The sequence below is a fragment of the Rutidosis leptorrhynchoides genome, chromosome 9, assembly GCF_046630445.1.
Source record: "Rutidosis leptorrhynchoides isolate AG116_Rl617_1_P2 chromosome 9, CSIRO_AGI_Rlap_v1, whole genome shotgun sequence".
Taxonomy (NCBI): Eukaryota; Viridiplantae; Streptophyta; class Magnoliopsida; order Asterales; family Asteraceae; genus Rutidosis; species Rutidosis leptorrhynchoides.
The window spans coordinates 48416872-48435537 of NC_092341.1; the positions used below are offsets into that span (position 1 = coordinate 48416872).

General features: G+C 31.9%; 2 protein-coding genes and 1 non-coding gene across 6 annotated transcripts in view; 2 read left to right on the forward strand and 1 right to left on the reverse strand.

Annotated features, from left to right (window-relative positions):
- Positions 1 to 401: 401 nt before the first annotated feature.
- Positions 402 to 473, forward strand: TRNAP-UGG (transfer RNA proline (anticodon UGG)). The gene has a single exon. It is a non-coding gene; the product is annotated as a tRNA-Pro (tRNA).
- A 636-nt stretch (positions 474 to 1109) lies between these two features.
- Positions 1110 to 4365, reverse strand: LOC139866031 (ribosome biogenesis protein BRX1 homolog 2-like). Of its 2 annotated transcripts, XM_071854160.1 has the most exons (10): positions 3827 to 4365; positions 3067 to 3313; positions 2819 to 2960; positions 2640 to 2718; positions 2392 to 2516; positions 2189 to 2290; positions 1981 to 2049; positions 1789 to 1887; positions 1547 to 1689; positions 1110 to 1244 (listed from the first exon to the last, which is right to left on the reverse strand). In XM_071854160.1, the coding sequence occupies exons 1-9, from the start codon at positions 3846 to 3848 to the stop codon at positions 1555 to 1557; spliced, it is 1020 nt and encodes a 339-aa protein (XP_071710261.1). In that variant the 5' UTR covers positions 3849 to 4365; the 3' UTR covers positions 1110 to 1244; positions 1547 to 1554. The 2 variants fall into 2 exon arrangements, with proteins under 2 accessions (XP_071710261.1, XP_071710260.1); XM_071854159.1 differs by lacking the exon at positions 1110 to 1244 and having other exon boundaries at positions 1312 to 1689; positions 3827 to 4364.
- The window catches only part of LOC139866032 (uncharacterized), a 42104-nt gene continuing 26995 nt past the window's right edge, over positions 3558 to 18666 (forward strand). The window contains exons 1-2 of one of the 3 annotated variants that reach the window (XM_071854162.1): positions 3558 to 4032; positions 10272 to 10475. In XM_071854162.1, the coding sequence (XP_071710263.1) occupies positions 3759 to 4032; positions 10272 to 10282 (285 nt within the window). In that variant the 5' untranslated portion in view covers positions 3558 to 3758 and the 3' untranslated portion in view covers positions 10283 to 10475. Of the gene's footprint in view, positions 4608 to 10271; positions 10476 to 18666 lie in introns of those variants that run through there. The other 2 variants (XM_071854161.1, XM_071854163.1) reach the window with 2 other exon arrangements.

The window sequence follows — 18666 nt, forward strand, 5'->3', positions numbered from 1 at the left end:
CACATAAACCAACCAACATACAAGATCTACTAACTTGAACAATAAGAAACCAAGTAAACGTAGTAAGCGAAAACAACAACAACAAAAAATAAGTTTGAATCACCAACCATCATCAAACCAAAAAAATAAGTTTGAACCGTGCAATGTGACCCAACAGACAACACCCTTACTCTACACGGGCATACGAACATAAAAACCCGTAGGCCACACCGCACCACCACTAAAAGCAAAACTACATACACATCATCAAAACTGCAAGAAACGCACCATCATATAAAGGAAACATATATGTTTACAACCGATTATAACCTTGACACCTACTTATTTGTCCAAATGTGTGAGAAAGCTCGTGTGTAAACGCGCGTATATGTATTACATTAATACAAACGTTATCAACATCTGGGCATTTGGTCTAGTGGTATGATTCTCGCTTTGGGTGCGAGAGGTCCCGAGTTCGATTCTCGGAATGCCCCCTTTTGCAACATGTGGGCAGTTAAACTTTTTTTGACAATTCTAATACGGCTGAATGGCTGATGATACAAAAAATATAACCATGCACCAACTTTTTGATAAAGTACGTACAATTCAATAAACATTACTTAAAGAGGTGTTGTTACAAGTTTAAGTTTAAATTGATAATGATGTAGTGAAATTAATATAAAACTCAAAATATTTATACCAGATCTCACGTCCACGAGTTACTTTTTATTGAGAAAGTACTCATTTGGTTTCAATGTTCAAGCCATGATAGACAAGAAGGCACAGACTGGACTAGATATACAAGGTTCAAACCAAAAAAAAATGAGTCTTCAAAATTTCTTTTTCAAGTACAATTTGTTGAAAGTGGAAACCTATATTACTTGAATAAATGTCTACTTGTAAGTTGCAACCACCAGACAAAGTAAACTTAGTCATTGCTCACATCCACTAACAATAATCGAAATTAACAAAAGCAACCACCGAATAGCAAGATGAACACAATAGGTATGATGGAAGAAACGTAAACAAACACTACTAGATATAACGTGGTTATAAGTTATAACCAATCTACTCGATTGATTTAGTCAACGGCTAACCAAAGAGTAATATTTGTACTCTGTAATATTAATTTCGTAGGTACAAGGTTTATAAATAATCACCTTAACATATAAATATATATAGAACAAAGAACATAACGAATTCAACTCAAACACAACTTGCAGACAAGGTTACCCACCCGATTGCCCCAATTCGCAAAAAACATCCTGCCATAACGAACATATCATTCTTAGGTAGGGTACATTTGAAGATTCTTGTAGGAACTTACAATTAAAAGTAATGTAATTAAACATTTCCACACGGTAAATATATCATAAACGTGATAATAAGAAGCACAATCACATCCAAAAACCAATCCACAAGTTTTACTCTATCAAAGTACAACATGTCTTTCTGACCATGGGAACATATAACAATATGATGATCAACCCTACAGCCATATATATAATAAACATCAAAAGGATACAAAACTTCATTAGACTTTGGCATTAAAATAGCAAGAACGTACATATCGAATTATTCTTGTTTCCACATGTCATCAAACTCATCAATCTCCAATGGGTTAGTCATCTCATGCATCTTTCTTCTAGTCTTGGCTTTAATCTTCGTTGCATACTTGCCCGCCTTCTTTTTCTTCTCCAATGAACGTATCTAACAATTAAACAAAAACGTATATTAAAATTTTATGCATAATATCAGCTCGTTTAAAAAAAAAAATGCTTGGGAAATTGTTGCGAAAAGCTTTCTAACCATATTTGGTGAAACATAGAATGGATTCTCATATAGAGTAGGACCTCCAAAGCTACCACCAAAGATCTTGATTGGATTCAAACAAAATCGTGGACCAACCTATTGAAAATAACATACAAGTCTCAAATAAAACTTGAAAACGAACCTCCAAATATGATAATATTAAAAAGTCCATTACTGCAAAGTACAAACCTCGATAAGGGTCATTTTTTCCAGGCCTCCACGATCAATTTTATCTGCTCCAGTATGAGGACATGATATCTGTAACAGAATTTAACAAATAGCAGTTACACAAATTGCAATTAAAAGACTAAATTTGGCATTCTGACATGAAAGCAATAGAATACATTGAAAAGCTATAGGTTATATATGCAATATAGCTGCTATCTTTGTCACCAACCTGGTAATTTCGGAACCAAATGTGGTCATCAACAATGGAGAACACAAACACATGGTCATGATAAGGCTTTGATTTCCTGTGCTCCTTAGGAGTTCCAAATATCTGTTCATAAGTGAAGAACACCATACCGAAACGATTCTTACAATGAACCACAAAACGTACTAAAAACTCCTCTACTTTAAAGCAGGGTAAAAACTACATACCTGTGTAATCATTTCTTTTAGCAGTTTCCAGTGCGGGTCTTTATCAAAATTAGACGAAAATGTGAGAAGAGGTCGGGAACCTTTAAGATGATTTCCAGTAAGCTTCAACTCTTCCATTGTATGAACTAATATAACATAAAACAAGTCATCAATAAGTATAGCATATTAACAATCCATATCATATTCTCATAGTATATTTTCAAATTTGTACAATTTGTACAACAAGTCAAAGTCAACTATAATCTTACCTGCATTCACTAAGAACTTGACAGATGGACCATTTGGACACTTAGACATCCACAAGTAAAGATCTTTATGTTTCCTACACTGCAAATTAAAATTAAAAAAGAAACTGTTACACAAACTTGTTCAAATTCTAACAGAAATCATTGCATATATACAAATGTATATGTATATATAAACTAACCTCAAAAAAGAGACATGAAGAACAGCTCTTAAGTTCAACAAGCTCATTTAGGGTTGCACCTTTAGTAGCTTTAGACTCAACTTTATTATCTTTCTTACAATGAGGCAAAACTGATACCAAATTCAACATCAAATGTCGATACCTAAAAATATTCATTTACAAAATCAATTCAACAAACAAACCCTAGCTAAATAGATAGATACAATCTATATTTTCAATAACAAATAATTGAATAAATAAAACTGAACCTGTAATTAATTCGACGTGAACACGTCACTAAAACTTTCACTTTGTTCCTAAAACCAGTAGAATCGTTTTGCTGTTGAAATTCCGATTTATCTTTCCAACCTAAAAGAGTCCGTTTAGGTCTTTCCGGTGCCGTTTCTTCCTTTTTCGCTGCCGGTGGCTGTACTTCGGTATGCTTTCGTTTTTTTCCCATTTCAGATTTTAAGAGAGCAATTGAGGAGGTGAATGTTGATTGATTTTGGTTAAACCCTATATGTAAATCAGGGATTTAGAAGGCGGAATATGTTCATTGTTAGTGGGCTTTTTGGCCCAATCATGTACAATTGAAAAATGATACTCCCGTCCCATTTCATTTTGTGTTTTTCCCAAACTAATACTCCATAGTTGATTTCTAAAAATAAAAATAGATAAGTAAAATTTTCTTTTCTTCTCAACTTTTACATATATAATAAATATATATGTAAAAAATAATGATAAACGGTAAAATAAAAAGGTGAAGCGAAAAAAAATGAATTTCTCTCTCCTCGATGGCGATTGGGCGAGAAGGATGGTTACATCCTTTGAACCCTAATTTCGCTAATTTCGCCCCAAATTACACTAAATCTCTCCGAATTAATCCGGTAGTTAGTAGTTATTACTCTTCTATTTCAGTTCTAGTGTAATTTTCTCATCAATTTACTTCGATTTTGTTGCAATGGCTTCTAATAAGAAGTCAAATAGGAAAGTTAAACTGCCAAACAAATTTGATGATTCAATCCTCACGTTTGCTAATAACAGTAAGCATCAAGCTACAGCTGAGGCAATTGTGACAGAAATTGATGATACCGACTCAAAAGGAATTGCAGGTTCGGAGGATGAAGTAATTGGTACGAAGGAAGATATGCATAGGAAGATAATGGATACTCATGATAGCTCTGTATATCAACATCCGGCTGGTGTTACTTTGAATAATGATGTGTTAAAAGGAGGTAATCCACAGATTGTTAATAATACTGTTTTGAATACTCCTAGCCCTAATACTGCAACTGTGAATTCTGATATTGCTAATAGCTCTGCTAATGTGAATGTCGTTCATACTATTAATATGGATAAGAATGTGAATAATGAGAAGGTATCATATGCTAATATTGTGAATAAGGAGGCTAAGAGCATTGATAGGAAACTGAGTTTTGTGCCTACTGCTGTTGATAAAGAGGGTAATGAAGTTGTTATATTTGATGAGGAATTTGTGGCTGAGAGTAGTGTAAAATGGGAGAATACTGCTTGTGGATATTTTGTTGGATATGATATGACTTATGGTGCTTTACAGTACAATTTAAGGAGAATGTGGGGAAGATTTGGACTTAGAGATATTATAATGGATAATAACCAGATGTGCTATTTCAAGTTTAATAGCATAGATGGTTTGACTCAAGTGGTTGAACAAAGTCCTTGGATGGTGAATGGTAAACCTATATTAGTGTATAAATGGAATCCAGATATATGATAGAGAAAACTGATCCTAATAAGGTTCCCCTCTGGGTTAAGCTGACAAATGTTCCTTTGGAAGCATGGAATGTGAAAGGGATAAGTGCCATAGCTAGCTGATTAGGGAAACCTATGGTGATGGATAATGTGAGTGCTAATATGTGTCACAAAGGTGTTGGTAGGGCAGAGTATGCTAGAGTGATGGTGGAAATTGAGGTTGGAAAAGGTTTTGTGGATACTGTTGAAATACAATATAAAGATAAACAGAATAATGTAAAAGATAGTAAGAAAGTTAATGTGGAATACCCCTGGAAGCCTAAAGTGTGCAGTCATTGTTCTGTTTTTTGTCACAGTCATGGTGAATGTAAGATGAGGCCTAGAACTGAAGAAGAATTGGCAGCTAAAAAGGTTGAGAACATTAGCAAAAAGGACAATGAAGGGTATGAGCAAGTGAGGAATAAAAAATTTGTTCAAAAGAAAAATGGCCACAAAAATGCTATTAGAACTGAATACAGGCAGAAGGCTCCAAATGTTACAAGCTCTAATAAGACTTGGGAGTTGAATAAAGAAATGGCTGATGCATTTAAGTTAAAGGTGCAAATAAATATGCAGTTCTATCAGACGAAGAGGGTGATGATGAAATTGATAATCCTTTGATAGATAACAGAATAATTGTATATAGATATGTTAAAAAGAATGTTCAACCCTCTGCAGAAGTTACCAAAAAATGGACATATGATATGATCCATTATTTCAAACTCCAATGGAAAGCTAAAAGTAGGCAAAGGGATAATGGATATGAGGAAGATGATGTTGAATGTGGATTAGAGGAAGGAGATGTTACTGCTAATTAGGTAAAAGGGCTGGACCCTAATATCTTAATATGAGCAGTTGTGTGATTATTGTGTTTACCCATGGAGTTCAAATTTTCAACTTGGAACATAAGAGGTATGAATACAGAGAATAAGCAAAAAGAATTTAGTTTATTTATTAAGAATGAAATGGTTCAGATGTGTGCTGCACTTGAAACACATCTCATGTTCTTCATAGTCCTAACAGTTGTAGGATTGTTTTGGGGTGGGATCCTGCTAAAATTAAAGTGATGATCTTACACGTGAATAAGCAGATGATTTTTTGTCAAGTAGAATCATGTGATCATATAACAAAGTTTTTTCTCAGTATTGTTTATGCAATCAATTCTGGTAAGGAGAGGAGATTCCTATGGAATGATTTAGTATTGTAGAAGGGTATTACAAATCAGCAGCCATGGGTGTTAATGGGGAATTTTAATGTTACTTTGAAGCCTAATGAGCATACGGCTGGTGGATCTAATGTAACTGAAGATATGCAGGAGTTTATTAATTGCATTAATGGCATTGAAGTGGAAGACATATGCAGTACTGGTTTCCATTTTACATGGACCATATCACTTAAAAATCTAAATTGCAACACTCTTAAGAAGCTTGGCAGAATTCTAATAAATGATGGATTCATGTCCAAGTATGCTTATGCATATGGTCTTTTCTTGCCTTATCTTGTATCTGATCATAGTCCTGCAATTGTGGGTATTCCTGAAGGGTTCAAACGTTTAAAGAAGGCTTTTAGATTCATGAATTACTGTGCTGATAGGGATGTGTTCTTACCTTTTGTTGAACAAGGGTGGACTAGGCATGTGGAAGGATATAGTATGTATAAACTGGTGAAAAACTCAAGCTTCTTAAAAAAGATCTCAATAATCTGAATTGGAGTCATGGCAACTTATTCACAAAAGTAAAGGAGATAAGATGTAAGCTTCATATGGCACAACAAGAAATTGATAAGGATCCTTTTAATAAGCAGGCTAAATGCAATGCTGTGAAATTAGCTCAAGAGTATGATGAAGCTAAAAAAGATGAGATGAAATTGCTTCAACAACAAGCTAGAATTAAGTGGTTGACTGAAGGTGACAAAAACACAAGTTTTTTTCATGGGATTCTCAAAAGCAGAAGGCAAAAAAGTAAAGTGGATAGTATCCGTGATGAAGTGGGTACTAGGCACTTTGGAGATCAAGTGACTGTTCAATTTGTTAAGCATTTTCAGCAGTTTTTTGGGAGTTACTACAGATGTTAGACCCTTGGAGGAGATGATTGATATTTTTACCACTAAACTGTCTGGCAATGAGGCTTTGGCTATGGTGAAAGAAGTTACTGATCAAGAGATAAAGGATGCCATTTTTGACATTGATAGTAATAAAGCTGCAGGGCCAGATGGCTATTCCTCACATTTTTTTAAAAAAGCGTGGAGCATTGTTGGTCCTGAGGTATGTTTAGCTATGAAGGAATTCTTCAGAACAAACAAGTTACTTGGAGAGGTCAATGCAACATTAATTGCTTTGGTGCCTAAGATTGACACACCAGACAAAGTATCTGATTTTCGACCAATTGCATGTTGCAATGTCATCTTTAAATGCATTAGTAAGATAATTACAAACAGGATCAAGGAGTGGCTTATGAAGGTGGTGAGTATTAATTAAAGTGCTTTTATTCCTGGTAGGCATATTCAAGTTAACATCCTGGTGATTCAAGAATTGCTTAAAGGCTACAAGAGAGCTAGTGGGCCAAGAAGATGTGCTTTAAAGATTGACATCCAAAAAGCATATGACACTGTAAGTTCGGTGTTTCTTGAAAAAGTGTTATACTGCTTTGGTTTCCATCCAGTTATGATCAAGTGGATCATGACATGTGTCAAAACTGCAAGCTTTTCTATATGTGTTAATGGGGAAGCTCATGGTTATTTTAAGGGTGGAAGGGGGTTGAGACAAGGAGACCCTATGTCTCCTTATTTGTTTACTTTAGTTATGGAAGTCCTCACTTTGATTTTGCCTAAGAAAATTAAGGAAAACAGTGAGTTCAAATACCACTTTGGTTGTAAAAAGCTTAAAATCACCCATGTGTGTTTTGCTAATGATTTGATGGTATTATGCCATGGTGATCTAGCATCTATTCAAGTTATTAAAATAGCTTTGGATGACTTTAGCAGTGTTTCTGGATTATACCTAATCTGAGTAAGAGTACTATCTTTTTTGGGAATGTTGATGAGGAGGTTAAAAGTAGCATTATGGATATATTACCATTTAAAATTGGTAATCTGCCTATGGGATATTTGGGGGTGCCTCTATTAGCAGAAAGATTAGGAATTGGTGATTGCAAATGTTTGTGGATAAGGTTCAAGCTAAAGTGCAAAATTGGAGAAACAAGAAACTTTCATATGTTGGTAGTGTAGTGACCCAAACTTTTCCATGTTTATATATATTAAATGAAATTATTATTTACATGATTAAGTGTTTCCAACATGTTAAGCAATCAAACTTGTTAAGACTTGATTAATTGAAATAGGTTTCATATAGACAATTGACCACCCAAATTGACCGGTGATTCGCGAACGTTAAAACTTGTAAAAACTATATGATGACATATATATGATTATATATATAGTTAACATGATATTATGATAAGTAAGTATCTCATTAGGTATTTTAACAATGAGTTATATACATAAAATTGAGTTTATTGAATTAAGAAACTCGAAACGATATATATAACGATTATCGTTATAACAACGTCTTACTAAATACATAAGAATCATATTAAGATATTGATACACTATCTTTAATCATGATAAATGATAAGAAAACATGTCATTAAGTGTATTAACAATGAACTACATATGTAAAAACAAGACTACTAACTTAATGATTTCGAAACGAGACATATATGTAACGATTATCGTTGTAACAACATTTAACTGTATATATATCATACTAAGATATATTAATATATCATAATATCATGATAATGTAATAATTTAACATCTCTTTAGATATAATAAACAATGGGTTAACAACATTTAACAAGATCGTTAACCTAAAGGTTTCAAAACAACATTTACATGTAACGACTAACGATGACTTAACGACTCAGTTAAAATGTATATACATGTAGTGTTTTAATATGTATTTATACACTTTTGAAAGACTTCAATACACTTATAAAAATACTTCTACTTAACAAAAATGCATACAATTACATCCTCGTTCAGTTTCATCAACAATTCTACTCGTATGCACCCGTATTCGTACTCGTACAATACACAGCTTTTAGATGTATGTACTATTGGTATATACACTCCAATGATCAGCTCTTAGTAGCCCATGTGAGTCACCTAACACATGTGGGAACCATCATTTGGCAACTAGTATGCAATATCTCATAAAATTACAAAAATATTAGTAATCATTCATGACTTATTTACAAGTAAACAAAATTACACATCCTTTATATCTAATCCATATACCAACGACCAAAAACACCTACAAACACTTTCATTCTTCAATTTTCTTCATCTAATTGATCTCTCTCAAGTTCTATCTTCAAGTTCTAAGTGTTCTTCATAAATTCTATAAGTTCTAGTTTCATAAAATCAAGAATACTTCCAAGTTTGCTAGCTTACTTCCAATCTTGTAAAGTGATCATCCAACCTCAAGAAATCTTTCTTATTTACAGTAAGATATCTTTCTAATACAAGGTAATACTCATATTCAAACTTTAATTCAATTTCTATAACTATAACAATCTTATTTCGAGTGAAAATCTTACTTGAACTTGTTTTCGTGTCATGATTCTGCTTCAAGAACTTTCAAGCCATCCAAGGATCCTTTGAAGCTAGATCTATTTTTCTCATTTCCAGTAGGTTTACCTACTAAAATTAAGGTAGTAATGATGTTCATGATATCATTCGATTCATACATATAAAACTATCTTATTCGAAGATTTAAACTTGTAATCACTAGAACATAGTTTAGTTAATTCTAAACTTGTTCGCAAATAGAGTTAATCCTTCTAACTTGACAAAATCAACTAAGCACATGTTCTATATCTATATGCAGTAATGTTTGAGTTAGCTATACAGGGTTGAGGTTGATTCCAAAAATATATATACTTTGAGTTGTGATCTAGCCTGAGACGTGTATACACTGGGTCGTGGATTGATTCAAGATAATATATATCGATTTATTTCTGTACATCTAATTGTGGACAACTAGTTGTAGGTTACTAACGAGGACAGCTGACTTAATAAACTTAAAACATTAAAACGTATTAAAAATGTTGTAAATATATTTTGAACATACTTTGATATATATGTACATATTTGTTATAGGTTCGTGAATCGACCAGTGGCCAAGTCTTACTTTCTGACGAAGTAAAAATCTGTGAAAGTGAGTTATAGTCCCACTTTTAAAATCTAATATTTTGGGATGAGAATACATGCAGTTTTATAAATGTTTTACGAAATTGACACAAGTAAATGAAACTACATTATATGGGTGAATGATCGAAGCTGAATATGCCCCTTTTGCTTGGTAGCCTAAGAATTAGTAAACCGATCTACTAATTGACGCGAATCCTAAAGATAGATCTATTGGGCCTAACGAACCCCATCCAAAGTACCGGATGCTTTAGTACTTCGAATTCGTTTTTATCATGTCCGAAGGATTTCCCGGAATGATAGGGGATATTCTTATATGCATCTTGTTAATGTCGGTTACCAGGTGTTCACCATATGAATGATTTTTATCTCTATGTATGGGATGTTTATTGAAATATGAAATCTTGTGGTCTATTATTACGATTTGATAAATATATAGGTTAAACCTATAACTCACCAACATTTTTGTTGACGTTTAAAGCATGTTTATTCTTAGGTGATTATTAAGAGCTTCCGTTGTTGCATGCTATAATATGGACAAGATATGGTGTCAGCATGCTTGTATAATATTGTTTAAAACTGCATTCGAGATTTACTTTGTTGTAACATATTAATATTGTAAACCAACATGTAATGGTGGAGTGTATGTGTGATATTTTTAGATTATCATTTCTGATAATCTAGGTGGTGTCCTTTTAACCTTGTCGATAAAATAAAGGTTATGGTTTGTTTTAAAAATGAATGTAGTCTTTGAAAAACGTCTCATATAGAGGTCAAAACCTCGCAACAAAATCAATTAATATGGAACGTTTATAATCTATATGAACGGGACATTTCAGCTGGTATCCGAGCGTTGGTCTTAGAGAACCAGAAATTTTCATTAGTGTGTCTTATCGAGTTTGTTAGGATACATTAGTGAGTCTGGACTTCGACCGTGTTTTCTTTAAAAACGATTGCTTAACGCTTTTGTTGGAAACTATATATAATTAACATGTAAATATTATGTGATATATTAACCTCTTAATGTGTTTGATATTGTGTGATAGATGTCTACCACTAGTACAAATCCCATCGATTCACCTAATAATAATGAAGAGTCGAATATATTTTGGGAAGATTCACAAATTCCCGAAGAAGAACCGGAAGAGGAGGAACCAGAAGAGGAGGAACCGGAAGAAGAGGAACCGAACGAGGAGGAACCGGAAGAGGAGGAACCGGAAGAAGAAGAAGAGGTTCCGGAGGAAGAAATATTGATACCTACAGTAATTCGATTAAATAAAAGAAAATCCTCAACCAACGGATCAAAGTTAATAATGGTCAATGGTGTTTCCGCCGAGGAAGCAAAATATTGGGAAGATTACCAATTTTTCGATGAATCGGATCCCAATGAGGATTTCGATGATGTTATAGAAATTACCTCGTCCCAATTTAATAAAGCGAAAGAAAATAATAAGGGAAAAGGTATAAAAATAGAGAAACCCGATTCCAACCCCGATGAACTTTATATGTATCGGCAACATCCGTATTTTCTAAAATATAACAATGACCTGGGAACCTCTAAACCACCAGGTTTTTCTAAACCATTGTGGAAAACAACGGCTCGTATTAGAGGAACTCCATATATTCCTAGAAAATTAGGAAAACGAACCAAGTCCGAAGAAGAAGAAACAAGTGATTCAGATTAGAGGGTTGTAATCATGTTGTATATTATATGTATTGTAGTGTGCTTGTACTTTTTTTGTTCTATGTAAAAATTGCTTGTATTGTTTGTTAATTATCTTTTACGAATATAATCCTTGTCTATTTTACAGTATAAAAACAAAATGGACATTAAGGGTAGACAACCGAATATTTTAGAAGATCTACCAGAGGATATGATTGAGGAAATCTTGTCTCGAGTCGGTCAGAATTCATCAGCACAATTAATTATGGCAAAATTAACTTGTCAAACATTTGAAAGACTTTCCAGAAATGCCTTAGTTTATAAAAGGCTTTCCTTTGATAGGTGGGGTATATCACATTGGGGAGACCGTAAGTTACGTCGTGTTTTGTTTAAAGCGTTAAATGCGGGGAACCCAAATGCAATTTTATGCTACGGGTTAAGAACCTATTTTGACTCAACATATCCCAACATAGGATTTTGTGAATTAGAAAGAGCTTCTAACATGCAACATAAAGAAGCATGTTATGCTTACGGGTTAGTGATGTTGGCTTCTTACCAAAGTGAGAAAAAGAACATCGAATTGCAACTTTTAAATAAAACCTTCCCACAAAGTGACGGATTCAGTAGTTGGGGTGAGAAACAAGGTTTTTAGATTATTACGGGGCTGTTGGACATTACGAAACCCTCGTTCTTTTGACGACATTACAACATGCTGCCTAGCCAATGGTCATAACGATTATTATCCACAAGACCAAGGATGGGAAGTCGTCTTAGTAAAACCAAAATGCATGACTTGTTTCTGGACTTATGAATTACGTGTCTTTATTTCCTTTGCTGAACAACTTGCGTATTAACTAGATTTATCTTCAAAACTGTCCTGTATCAAAGTGTACTATATTTCATGTTATATGTAATATAGCGAAGTTGTAAGTTTGAAGAATATTTGTATGTGATATATTATTATAATCAGTTTTTCATATGGAATTGTAGTAGTTGAATTGTATATTAGCTACTAAGTATGAACTTAACGGGTAGGTAGTACCCGAATTTAAACTTATAAAACGCTAATATGAAGAAAAAGCTTTTATAAATGAGTTCATATTATGCTACGAAATACTATTGACTACTCTTAATATTCTGTATGATTAACTCGATTCAGTTGGCTATTTTGAAGGAAATGGCACCGACTACTCGACACACCATGAATATGAGCGAAGAGGAATTTCGTACCTTTCTTGCTGCAAACATAGCCGCAGTACAGGCAGCGCTACATACCAACAATAACTCTGAATCTAGCAATGCAGCTAACGGCGCAAGAAATCGTGTAGGATGCTCCTACAAATAATTCACTGCCTGCAAACCTTTGGAATTTGATGGAACCGAAGGACCAATTGGATTGAAACGGTGGACCGAGAAAGTCGAATCGGTGTTTGCCATAAGTAAGTGTACTTAAGAGGACAAAGTTAAGTACGCTACGCATACCTTCACAGGTACTGCGTTAACGTGGTGGAACACCTATCTTGAACAGGTTGGACAAAATGCTGCTTACGCACTACCGTGGTTGGTGTGATGACCCGGGAATTTCTGACCAAATTTAAACTTTAATCTTTATATGATTTTGACACGATAAGCAAAGTCAACTAGATTGAATCTCAAAAACTTTGAACTATGTTTATATAATCAAACGACCTATGACTGTGCTCGACGATTCACGAACGTTTATGTGTAAATAAATATGTCAATATATAAATATAAATATAAGAGTATATATAATAATTAGATATAATATATGATTAATTGTAAGATATAAATTATAAAATAATAAATGATATAATAACAATTAAGTTGTTAATAAATATAACAAATGATTTCTGTACATATTTATTATTAGGTGTATATTGAAAATGTAAAAATTATACTATTAACCCAACTATCATTATAAATGTTGATATTAACATTTGTATCATTATTATTATTATTATTAAAATATACAAAATATATGAAACCCGAGGTGTACAAGTATTGTTATCATTATTAAATCTACTATTATTATTAGTTTCATTACTAATAATAAAATTAATATTAAATATCTTTATATAAATAATATACAAATATAAACATATACGCGAGATACGGATATAGATATATACATAAATACATATAACTTGTTATATCTTAATTCTTAATTGTATTGATATTAGATATTAAAAGGTTATAATTAGCAATCATTAGTAGCATTATCAATAATAATATTATTAATATCATTTCATGTTGTTATTATTAGTAATGTTATTATTTCAATTATATTATTAAAAATTTGTAATATTATAACATTAAGAGTATTATTATTACTATAGTTATACTTAATATTTAATATATAGATTAATTAAAATCTATAAAAAAAATATAATAATAATAAATAAAGAAATATACAAAAACAGTGTGTTATAAAATACAATAAGAGATATATCAATATATGCATATATTTACGAAAAATACTGATATATATATATATATATCAATATTGTTGTTAGTTATTATTATAATAATTATTATTATTAATATTTATATAATTATTAATTATTAAAGTTAAATATTACATATATAGAGGGATATATATATCACGCGTAAAAAAAAATGGTACCTGACATAATCTGTTTTAATTATTTTTTTTTCTCTTCTGCTACACTCGTGATACTCTGTCGAATTTTTTTTCTTCCCTTTATTAATCGATGAGTTCACGTTTAAAAGAGGAATCATTAGATTTCTAACATCAATAATTCAATTATACACTCTAATTTCTATTATGCAATTTCTAAATAATACCAAACAGAAAAGAAAAACCGATCCTGTTTCTGTCGAAGGGGTAAGAATCATAAGCTTGTGTTTTGATTCAATCTCTAAAATTTATAAATGCAGAAGTGATCTAAATAATGTTATGAATCTTTCTGTAAATTCTTACGTCTTAATTTGCGAAATCAAAAACGAATTTCGGAGTCAAAGTTATAAGTTTAAAAGTCAACTATCTGTTATTCGATTAAATTGGAAATCTCTGTTATTGATCAAGTTTATTTATGGATTTCAGAAGGTTTTATAAACAATTTAACACCTAGTTTAGGTTGTAACAATTAATCAAAACGTTTTTAAAATGGAAATCGAAAATCAAGTTTTTAATTTTTTTCCTTTCGTGAACTGCATCAGCAGTTTCATTTTTTTTTTTATATTTTTCGTTTCCAATTTATACAAATATTTGATTTTGGTTAGTTATGATTGGTTTGAGGTATCTAAATCGGTTATGAAGATTTGATCTGTGGAGGTCGATTAAAGAATGAAGAAGGTGAAGTGGATACAGAAAGTTAATAAATATATAGATTTAGAATGGAGATTAAATCAGAAAACAGAGAATGGTGAGATGGTCTAGGTGTGTTTTGTGTGAGCGTGAGGTCACGGGTTCGAACCCAGCTCTGGACGTTTTTTTTTAGAAAAGCTTGGAAGGTAGTTTATTTATCAAAATTATTTTTTATGGTTATTATTATTATTATTATGATAATTATTATTATTGTTATTATTATTACACTTTTAATTTTTGTTATTGTTATTATTATCATTAAGTAATAAAATTTTATTAGTAATTGTATTATCAATATGTATTATGAACATTAGTTATTATTGTTATTTTTGCTAATATAGGTAGTAGTTACCAACTATTATTATCTTTATCATAATCCTAGTTACAATTGTTATTATTATTATTATTGTTATTACTAATATTATTATCCTTACTAGTAATATCATTAAGTAGTATCACTATAAATATTAACATTAATATTGTTGTTATTTTTATTATGAACATTAAGTATTATGTATTTTTATCATACGTAAGTATTATTTTCGTTACTGTTAATATCAAACTTTTCGTTTCATTTAAAAACTACAGTTATTACTATTATTATTAAGATTGGTAATAACACTAAACATTATTTGTATTATTTTTATATGAAGATATTAGAATATTAGGAAGAGTGTTATGAAATAAAAATATTATCAGTATCAATAAAATTTCTATTATTGTTATAAGTATCAGTAATAACAATATTATTATTATTAAAAGTATTGTGAATTTAAAAATAAAAGTTTTTAAAACATTATTATAAGTATATATTAACTATATTAACAAATTATTTTAGAAATACTCATATATAACAATTTAGGCATTTTTCTATAACACTAAACAGATATACCTATATATAACTATAATAATATTAAACATTTTGAATATATACACAAACTAAATAAGTATAATATATAATCCAAGATTTATTATATAAACTTATTCGATTACAAATATGTGTATTAATAAATATACAAATGATATAGGTTCGTGAATCCGAGGCCAACCCTGCATTTGTTCGTTATCGTCATATGTATTTTTACTACAAAATACAGTATGGTGAGTTTCATTTGCCCTTTTTACTCTTTACCATTTTGGGCTGAGAATACATGCAAATGCTTTATTAAATGTTTTACAATATTTATATGCGTGAGTTTCATTTGCCCTTTTTACTCTTTACCATTTTGGGCTGAGAATACATGCAAATGCTTTATTAAATGTTTTACAATATTTATATGCGTGAGTTCATTTGCTCCCTTTTTACTCTTTACCATTTTGGGCTGAGAATACATGCAAATGCTTTATTAAATGTTTTACAATATTTATATGCGTGAGTTTCATTATTCCCTTTTTATATACATTTTTGGGCTGAGAATACATGCAAATGCTTTATTAACTGTTTTACAATATTTATATGCGTGAGTTTCATTTGCTCCCTTTTTAAATGCTTTTGTAATATATATTTTTGGGACTGAGAATACATGCGCTGCTTTTATAACTGTTTTACGAAATAGACACAAGTACTTAAAACTACATTCTATGGCTGGATTATTAAACCGAATATGCCCTTTTTTATTAAGTCTGGTAATCTAAGAATTAGGGAACAGACACCCTAATTGACGCGAACTCTAAAGATAGATCTATCGGGCCCAACAAGCCCCATCCAAAGTACCGGATGCTTTAGTACTTCGAAATTTATATCATGTCCGAAGGAGGATCCCGGAATGATGGGGATATTCTTATATGCATCTTGTGAATGTCGGTTACCAGGTGTTCACCATATGAATGATATTTTTTGTCTCTATGTATGGGACGTATGTTTATGAGAAATGGAAATATGAAATCTTGTGGTCTATTAAAATCATGAAATGATTATTTATGTTAAACTAATGAACTCACCAACCTTTTGGTTGACACTTTAAAGCATGTTTATTCTCAGGTATGAAAGAAATCTTCCGCTGTGCATTTGCTCACTTTAAAGATATTATTTGGAGTCATTCATGACATATTTCAAAAGACGTTGCATTCGAGTCGTCGAGTTCATCAAGATTATTATTAAGATAATTATAATTAGATATATTATAAAATGGTATGCATATCGTCAATTTTCGATGTAAGGAAGTTTGTCTTTTCAAAACGAATGCAATGTTTGTAAAATGTATCACATAGAGGTCAAGAACCTCGCGATGTAATCAACTATTGTGAATCGTTTGTAATCGATGTGGACTTTGTCCGGATGGATTAGGACGGGGCATTTCAGTTGGTATCAGAGCGGAGGTCTTAGCGAACCAGGTCTTGCATTGGTATGTCTAACTGATAGTTGTTAGGATGCCTTAATGAGTCTGGACTTCGACCGGGTCTGCATGTCAAAAGTTTTGCTTATCGTTTTTGTCGGAAATCATCTTCTTATCATCCTTAGGAAATTACCTGCTCATTATTCTTAGTCTAGACATGTCTTACTGCCTCTGTTGCATAGACAGTGTATAGATAAATTCATATCTTAGCGTATCTATTATTGTTGCCTTTACCTGACAGCTTTCGTAGATTCCTCTGTAACTTATGGGATTTTAGTATTATATATGCATATGTAAATTATGTATTGCAGGGCACTAATCTACATCCTATAATCTATTTCTTATCGAAAAGTCCTTCATCTGATCGTACGAGATGAATCCCTCAACCAGTTCGAATTCCTTGGATTCCGACAGCTATTCCGATATGGAGTTTCACCTATTAGCGTCACCGGAATGAATCAACCAATCAGTCATCCTCAATTCATCTGATGAGTTCGTAGTCGACACAATCAATGGAGACGAGAAGAAGGCGATCTTTTTCACCAACCAAATTCACCTCTTGACGAAAAACCTGAAGCACCTATCGGCGTACCAAATTGAAACACCATTTTCACTCTCATTTCCCGAATATCTCACCACAAACATATCATATCTCATATTCTAAACTTTATTCATTCGCTGTTCCAACCGCCAATCATCCCGGGGTAATACAAGAAGTCAGCGAACTTCGCGCCCGAGTTATAGCCTTGGAAAAATATGGTGCAAAATTTACCAGCTTCAGCAACATCACTGGCACCAACAGTACCACCAACATCAATACCAGTATCACCAACAACCCAAGTTTCAACATCACGCCTCAACATCTAATTATGTACCCCGAGCATAATCATCATTCTACGTATCATTTTACATCATTTATCTTCGTTCGACATGGCGATTATGAAATCTCTAATGTTTTAGAGATTATATATTCTAGTTCTAACGGTAAACCAAATGAGTTTAATATCATATTAACTCAATGAATCCATGATTACATCTGAAGAAAATATATATGTATATATGTTTTCATAAAGATTGTAATTAAAAATTTTTTTGTACAAAGTGTTAATCGTGAAAATATTTTAACGGGTAGGTAATACCCGAGGAATATTCAGATTTCACATTAATAAATTACACTGTACATTCTTCGAATCTGATTCAATAGTCATTTACTATCCTACTTACATCCACAGACATATGTATTCGTTCACCACAGAATAACCATTTTCATTCAATTTCATATTTGGATTTTGATCTATCAGAATCCGACAAGTGGCATAATGAAGAAACATTGGACAAAATAAAAATTATTAGAAACAAACAAATTAACTATGAGAAATTTTGTTAAGAATCCACGCTAACTGTTCCTAGCTAATTGTTCCTAGCTAACTGATTACATTTCATATTATCGCAATTTAATTATCGCAATTTACATTCTCGCAATTTTATTTATCGTCATTTAATTTCTGTTATTTACTTTACGCACTTTATTTATCGTCATTTA

Excerpts from the sequence above, each read along its gene's own strand:
- LOC139866031 (XM_071854160.1), bottom strand. The coding sequence starts at position 3,848 with ATGCTTACTGTTATTAGCAAAC. Across the intron at positions 2,719-2,818 it reads CTTCATGTCTCTTTTTTGAG|TGTAGGAAACATAAAGATCT; the intron begins GTTAGTTTATAT and ends TTTAATTTGCAG. Across the intron at positions 1,690-1,788 it reads TCTATGTTTCACCAAATATG|ATACGTTCATTGGAGAAGAA; the intron begins GTTAGAAAGCTT and ends TTTAATTGTTAG.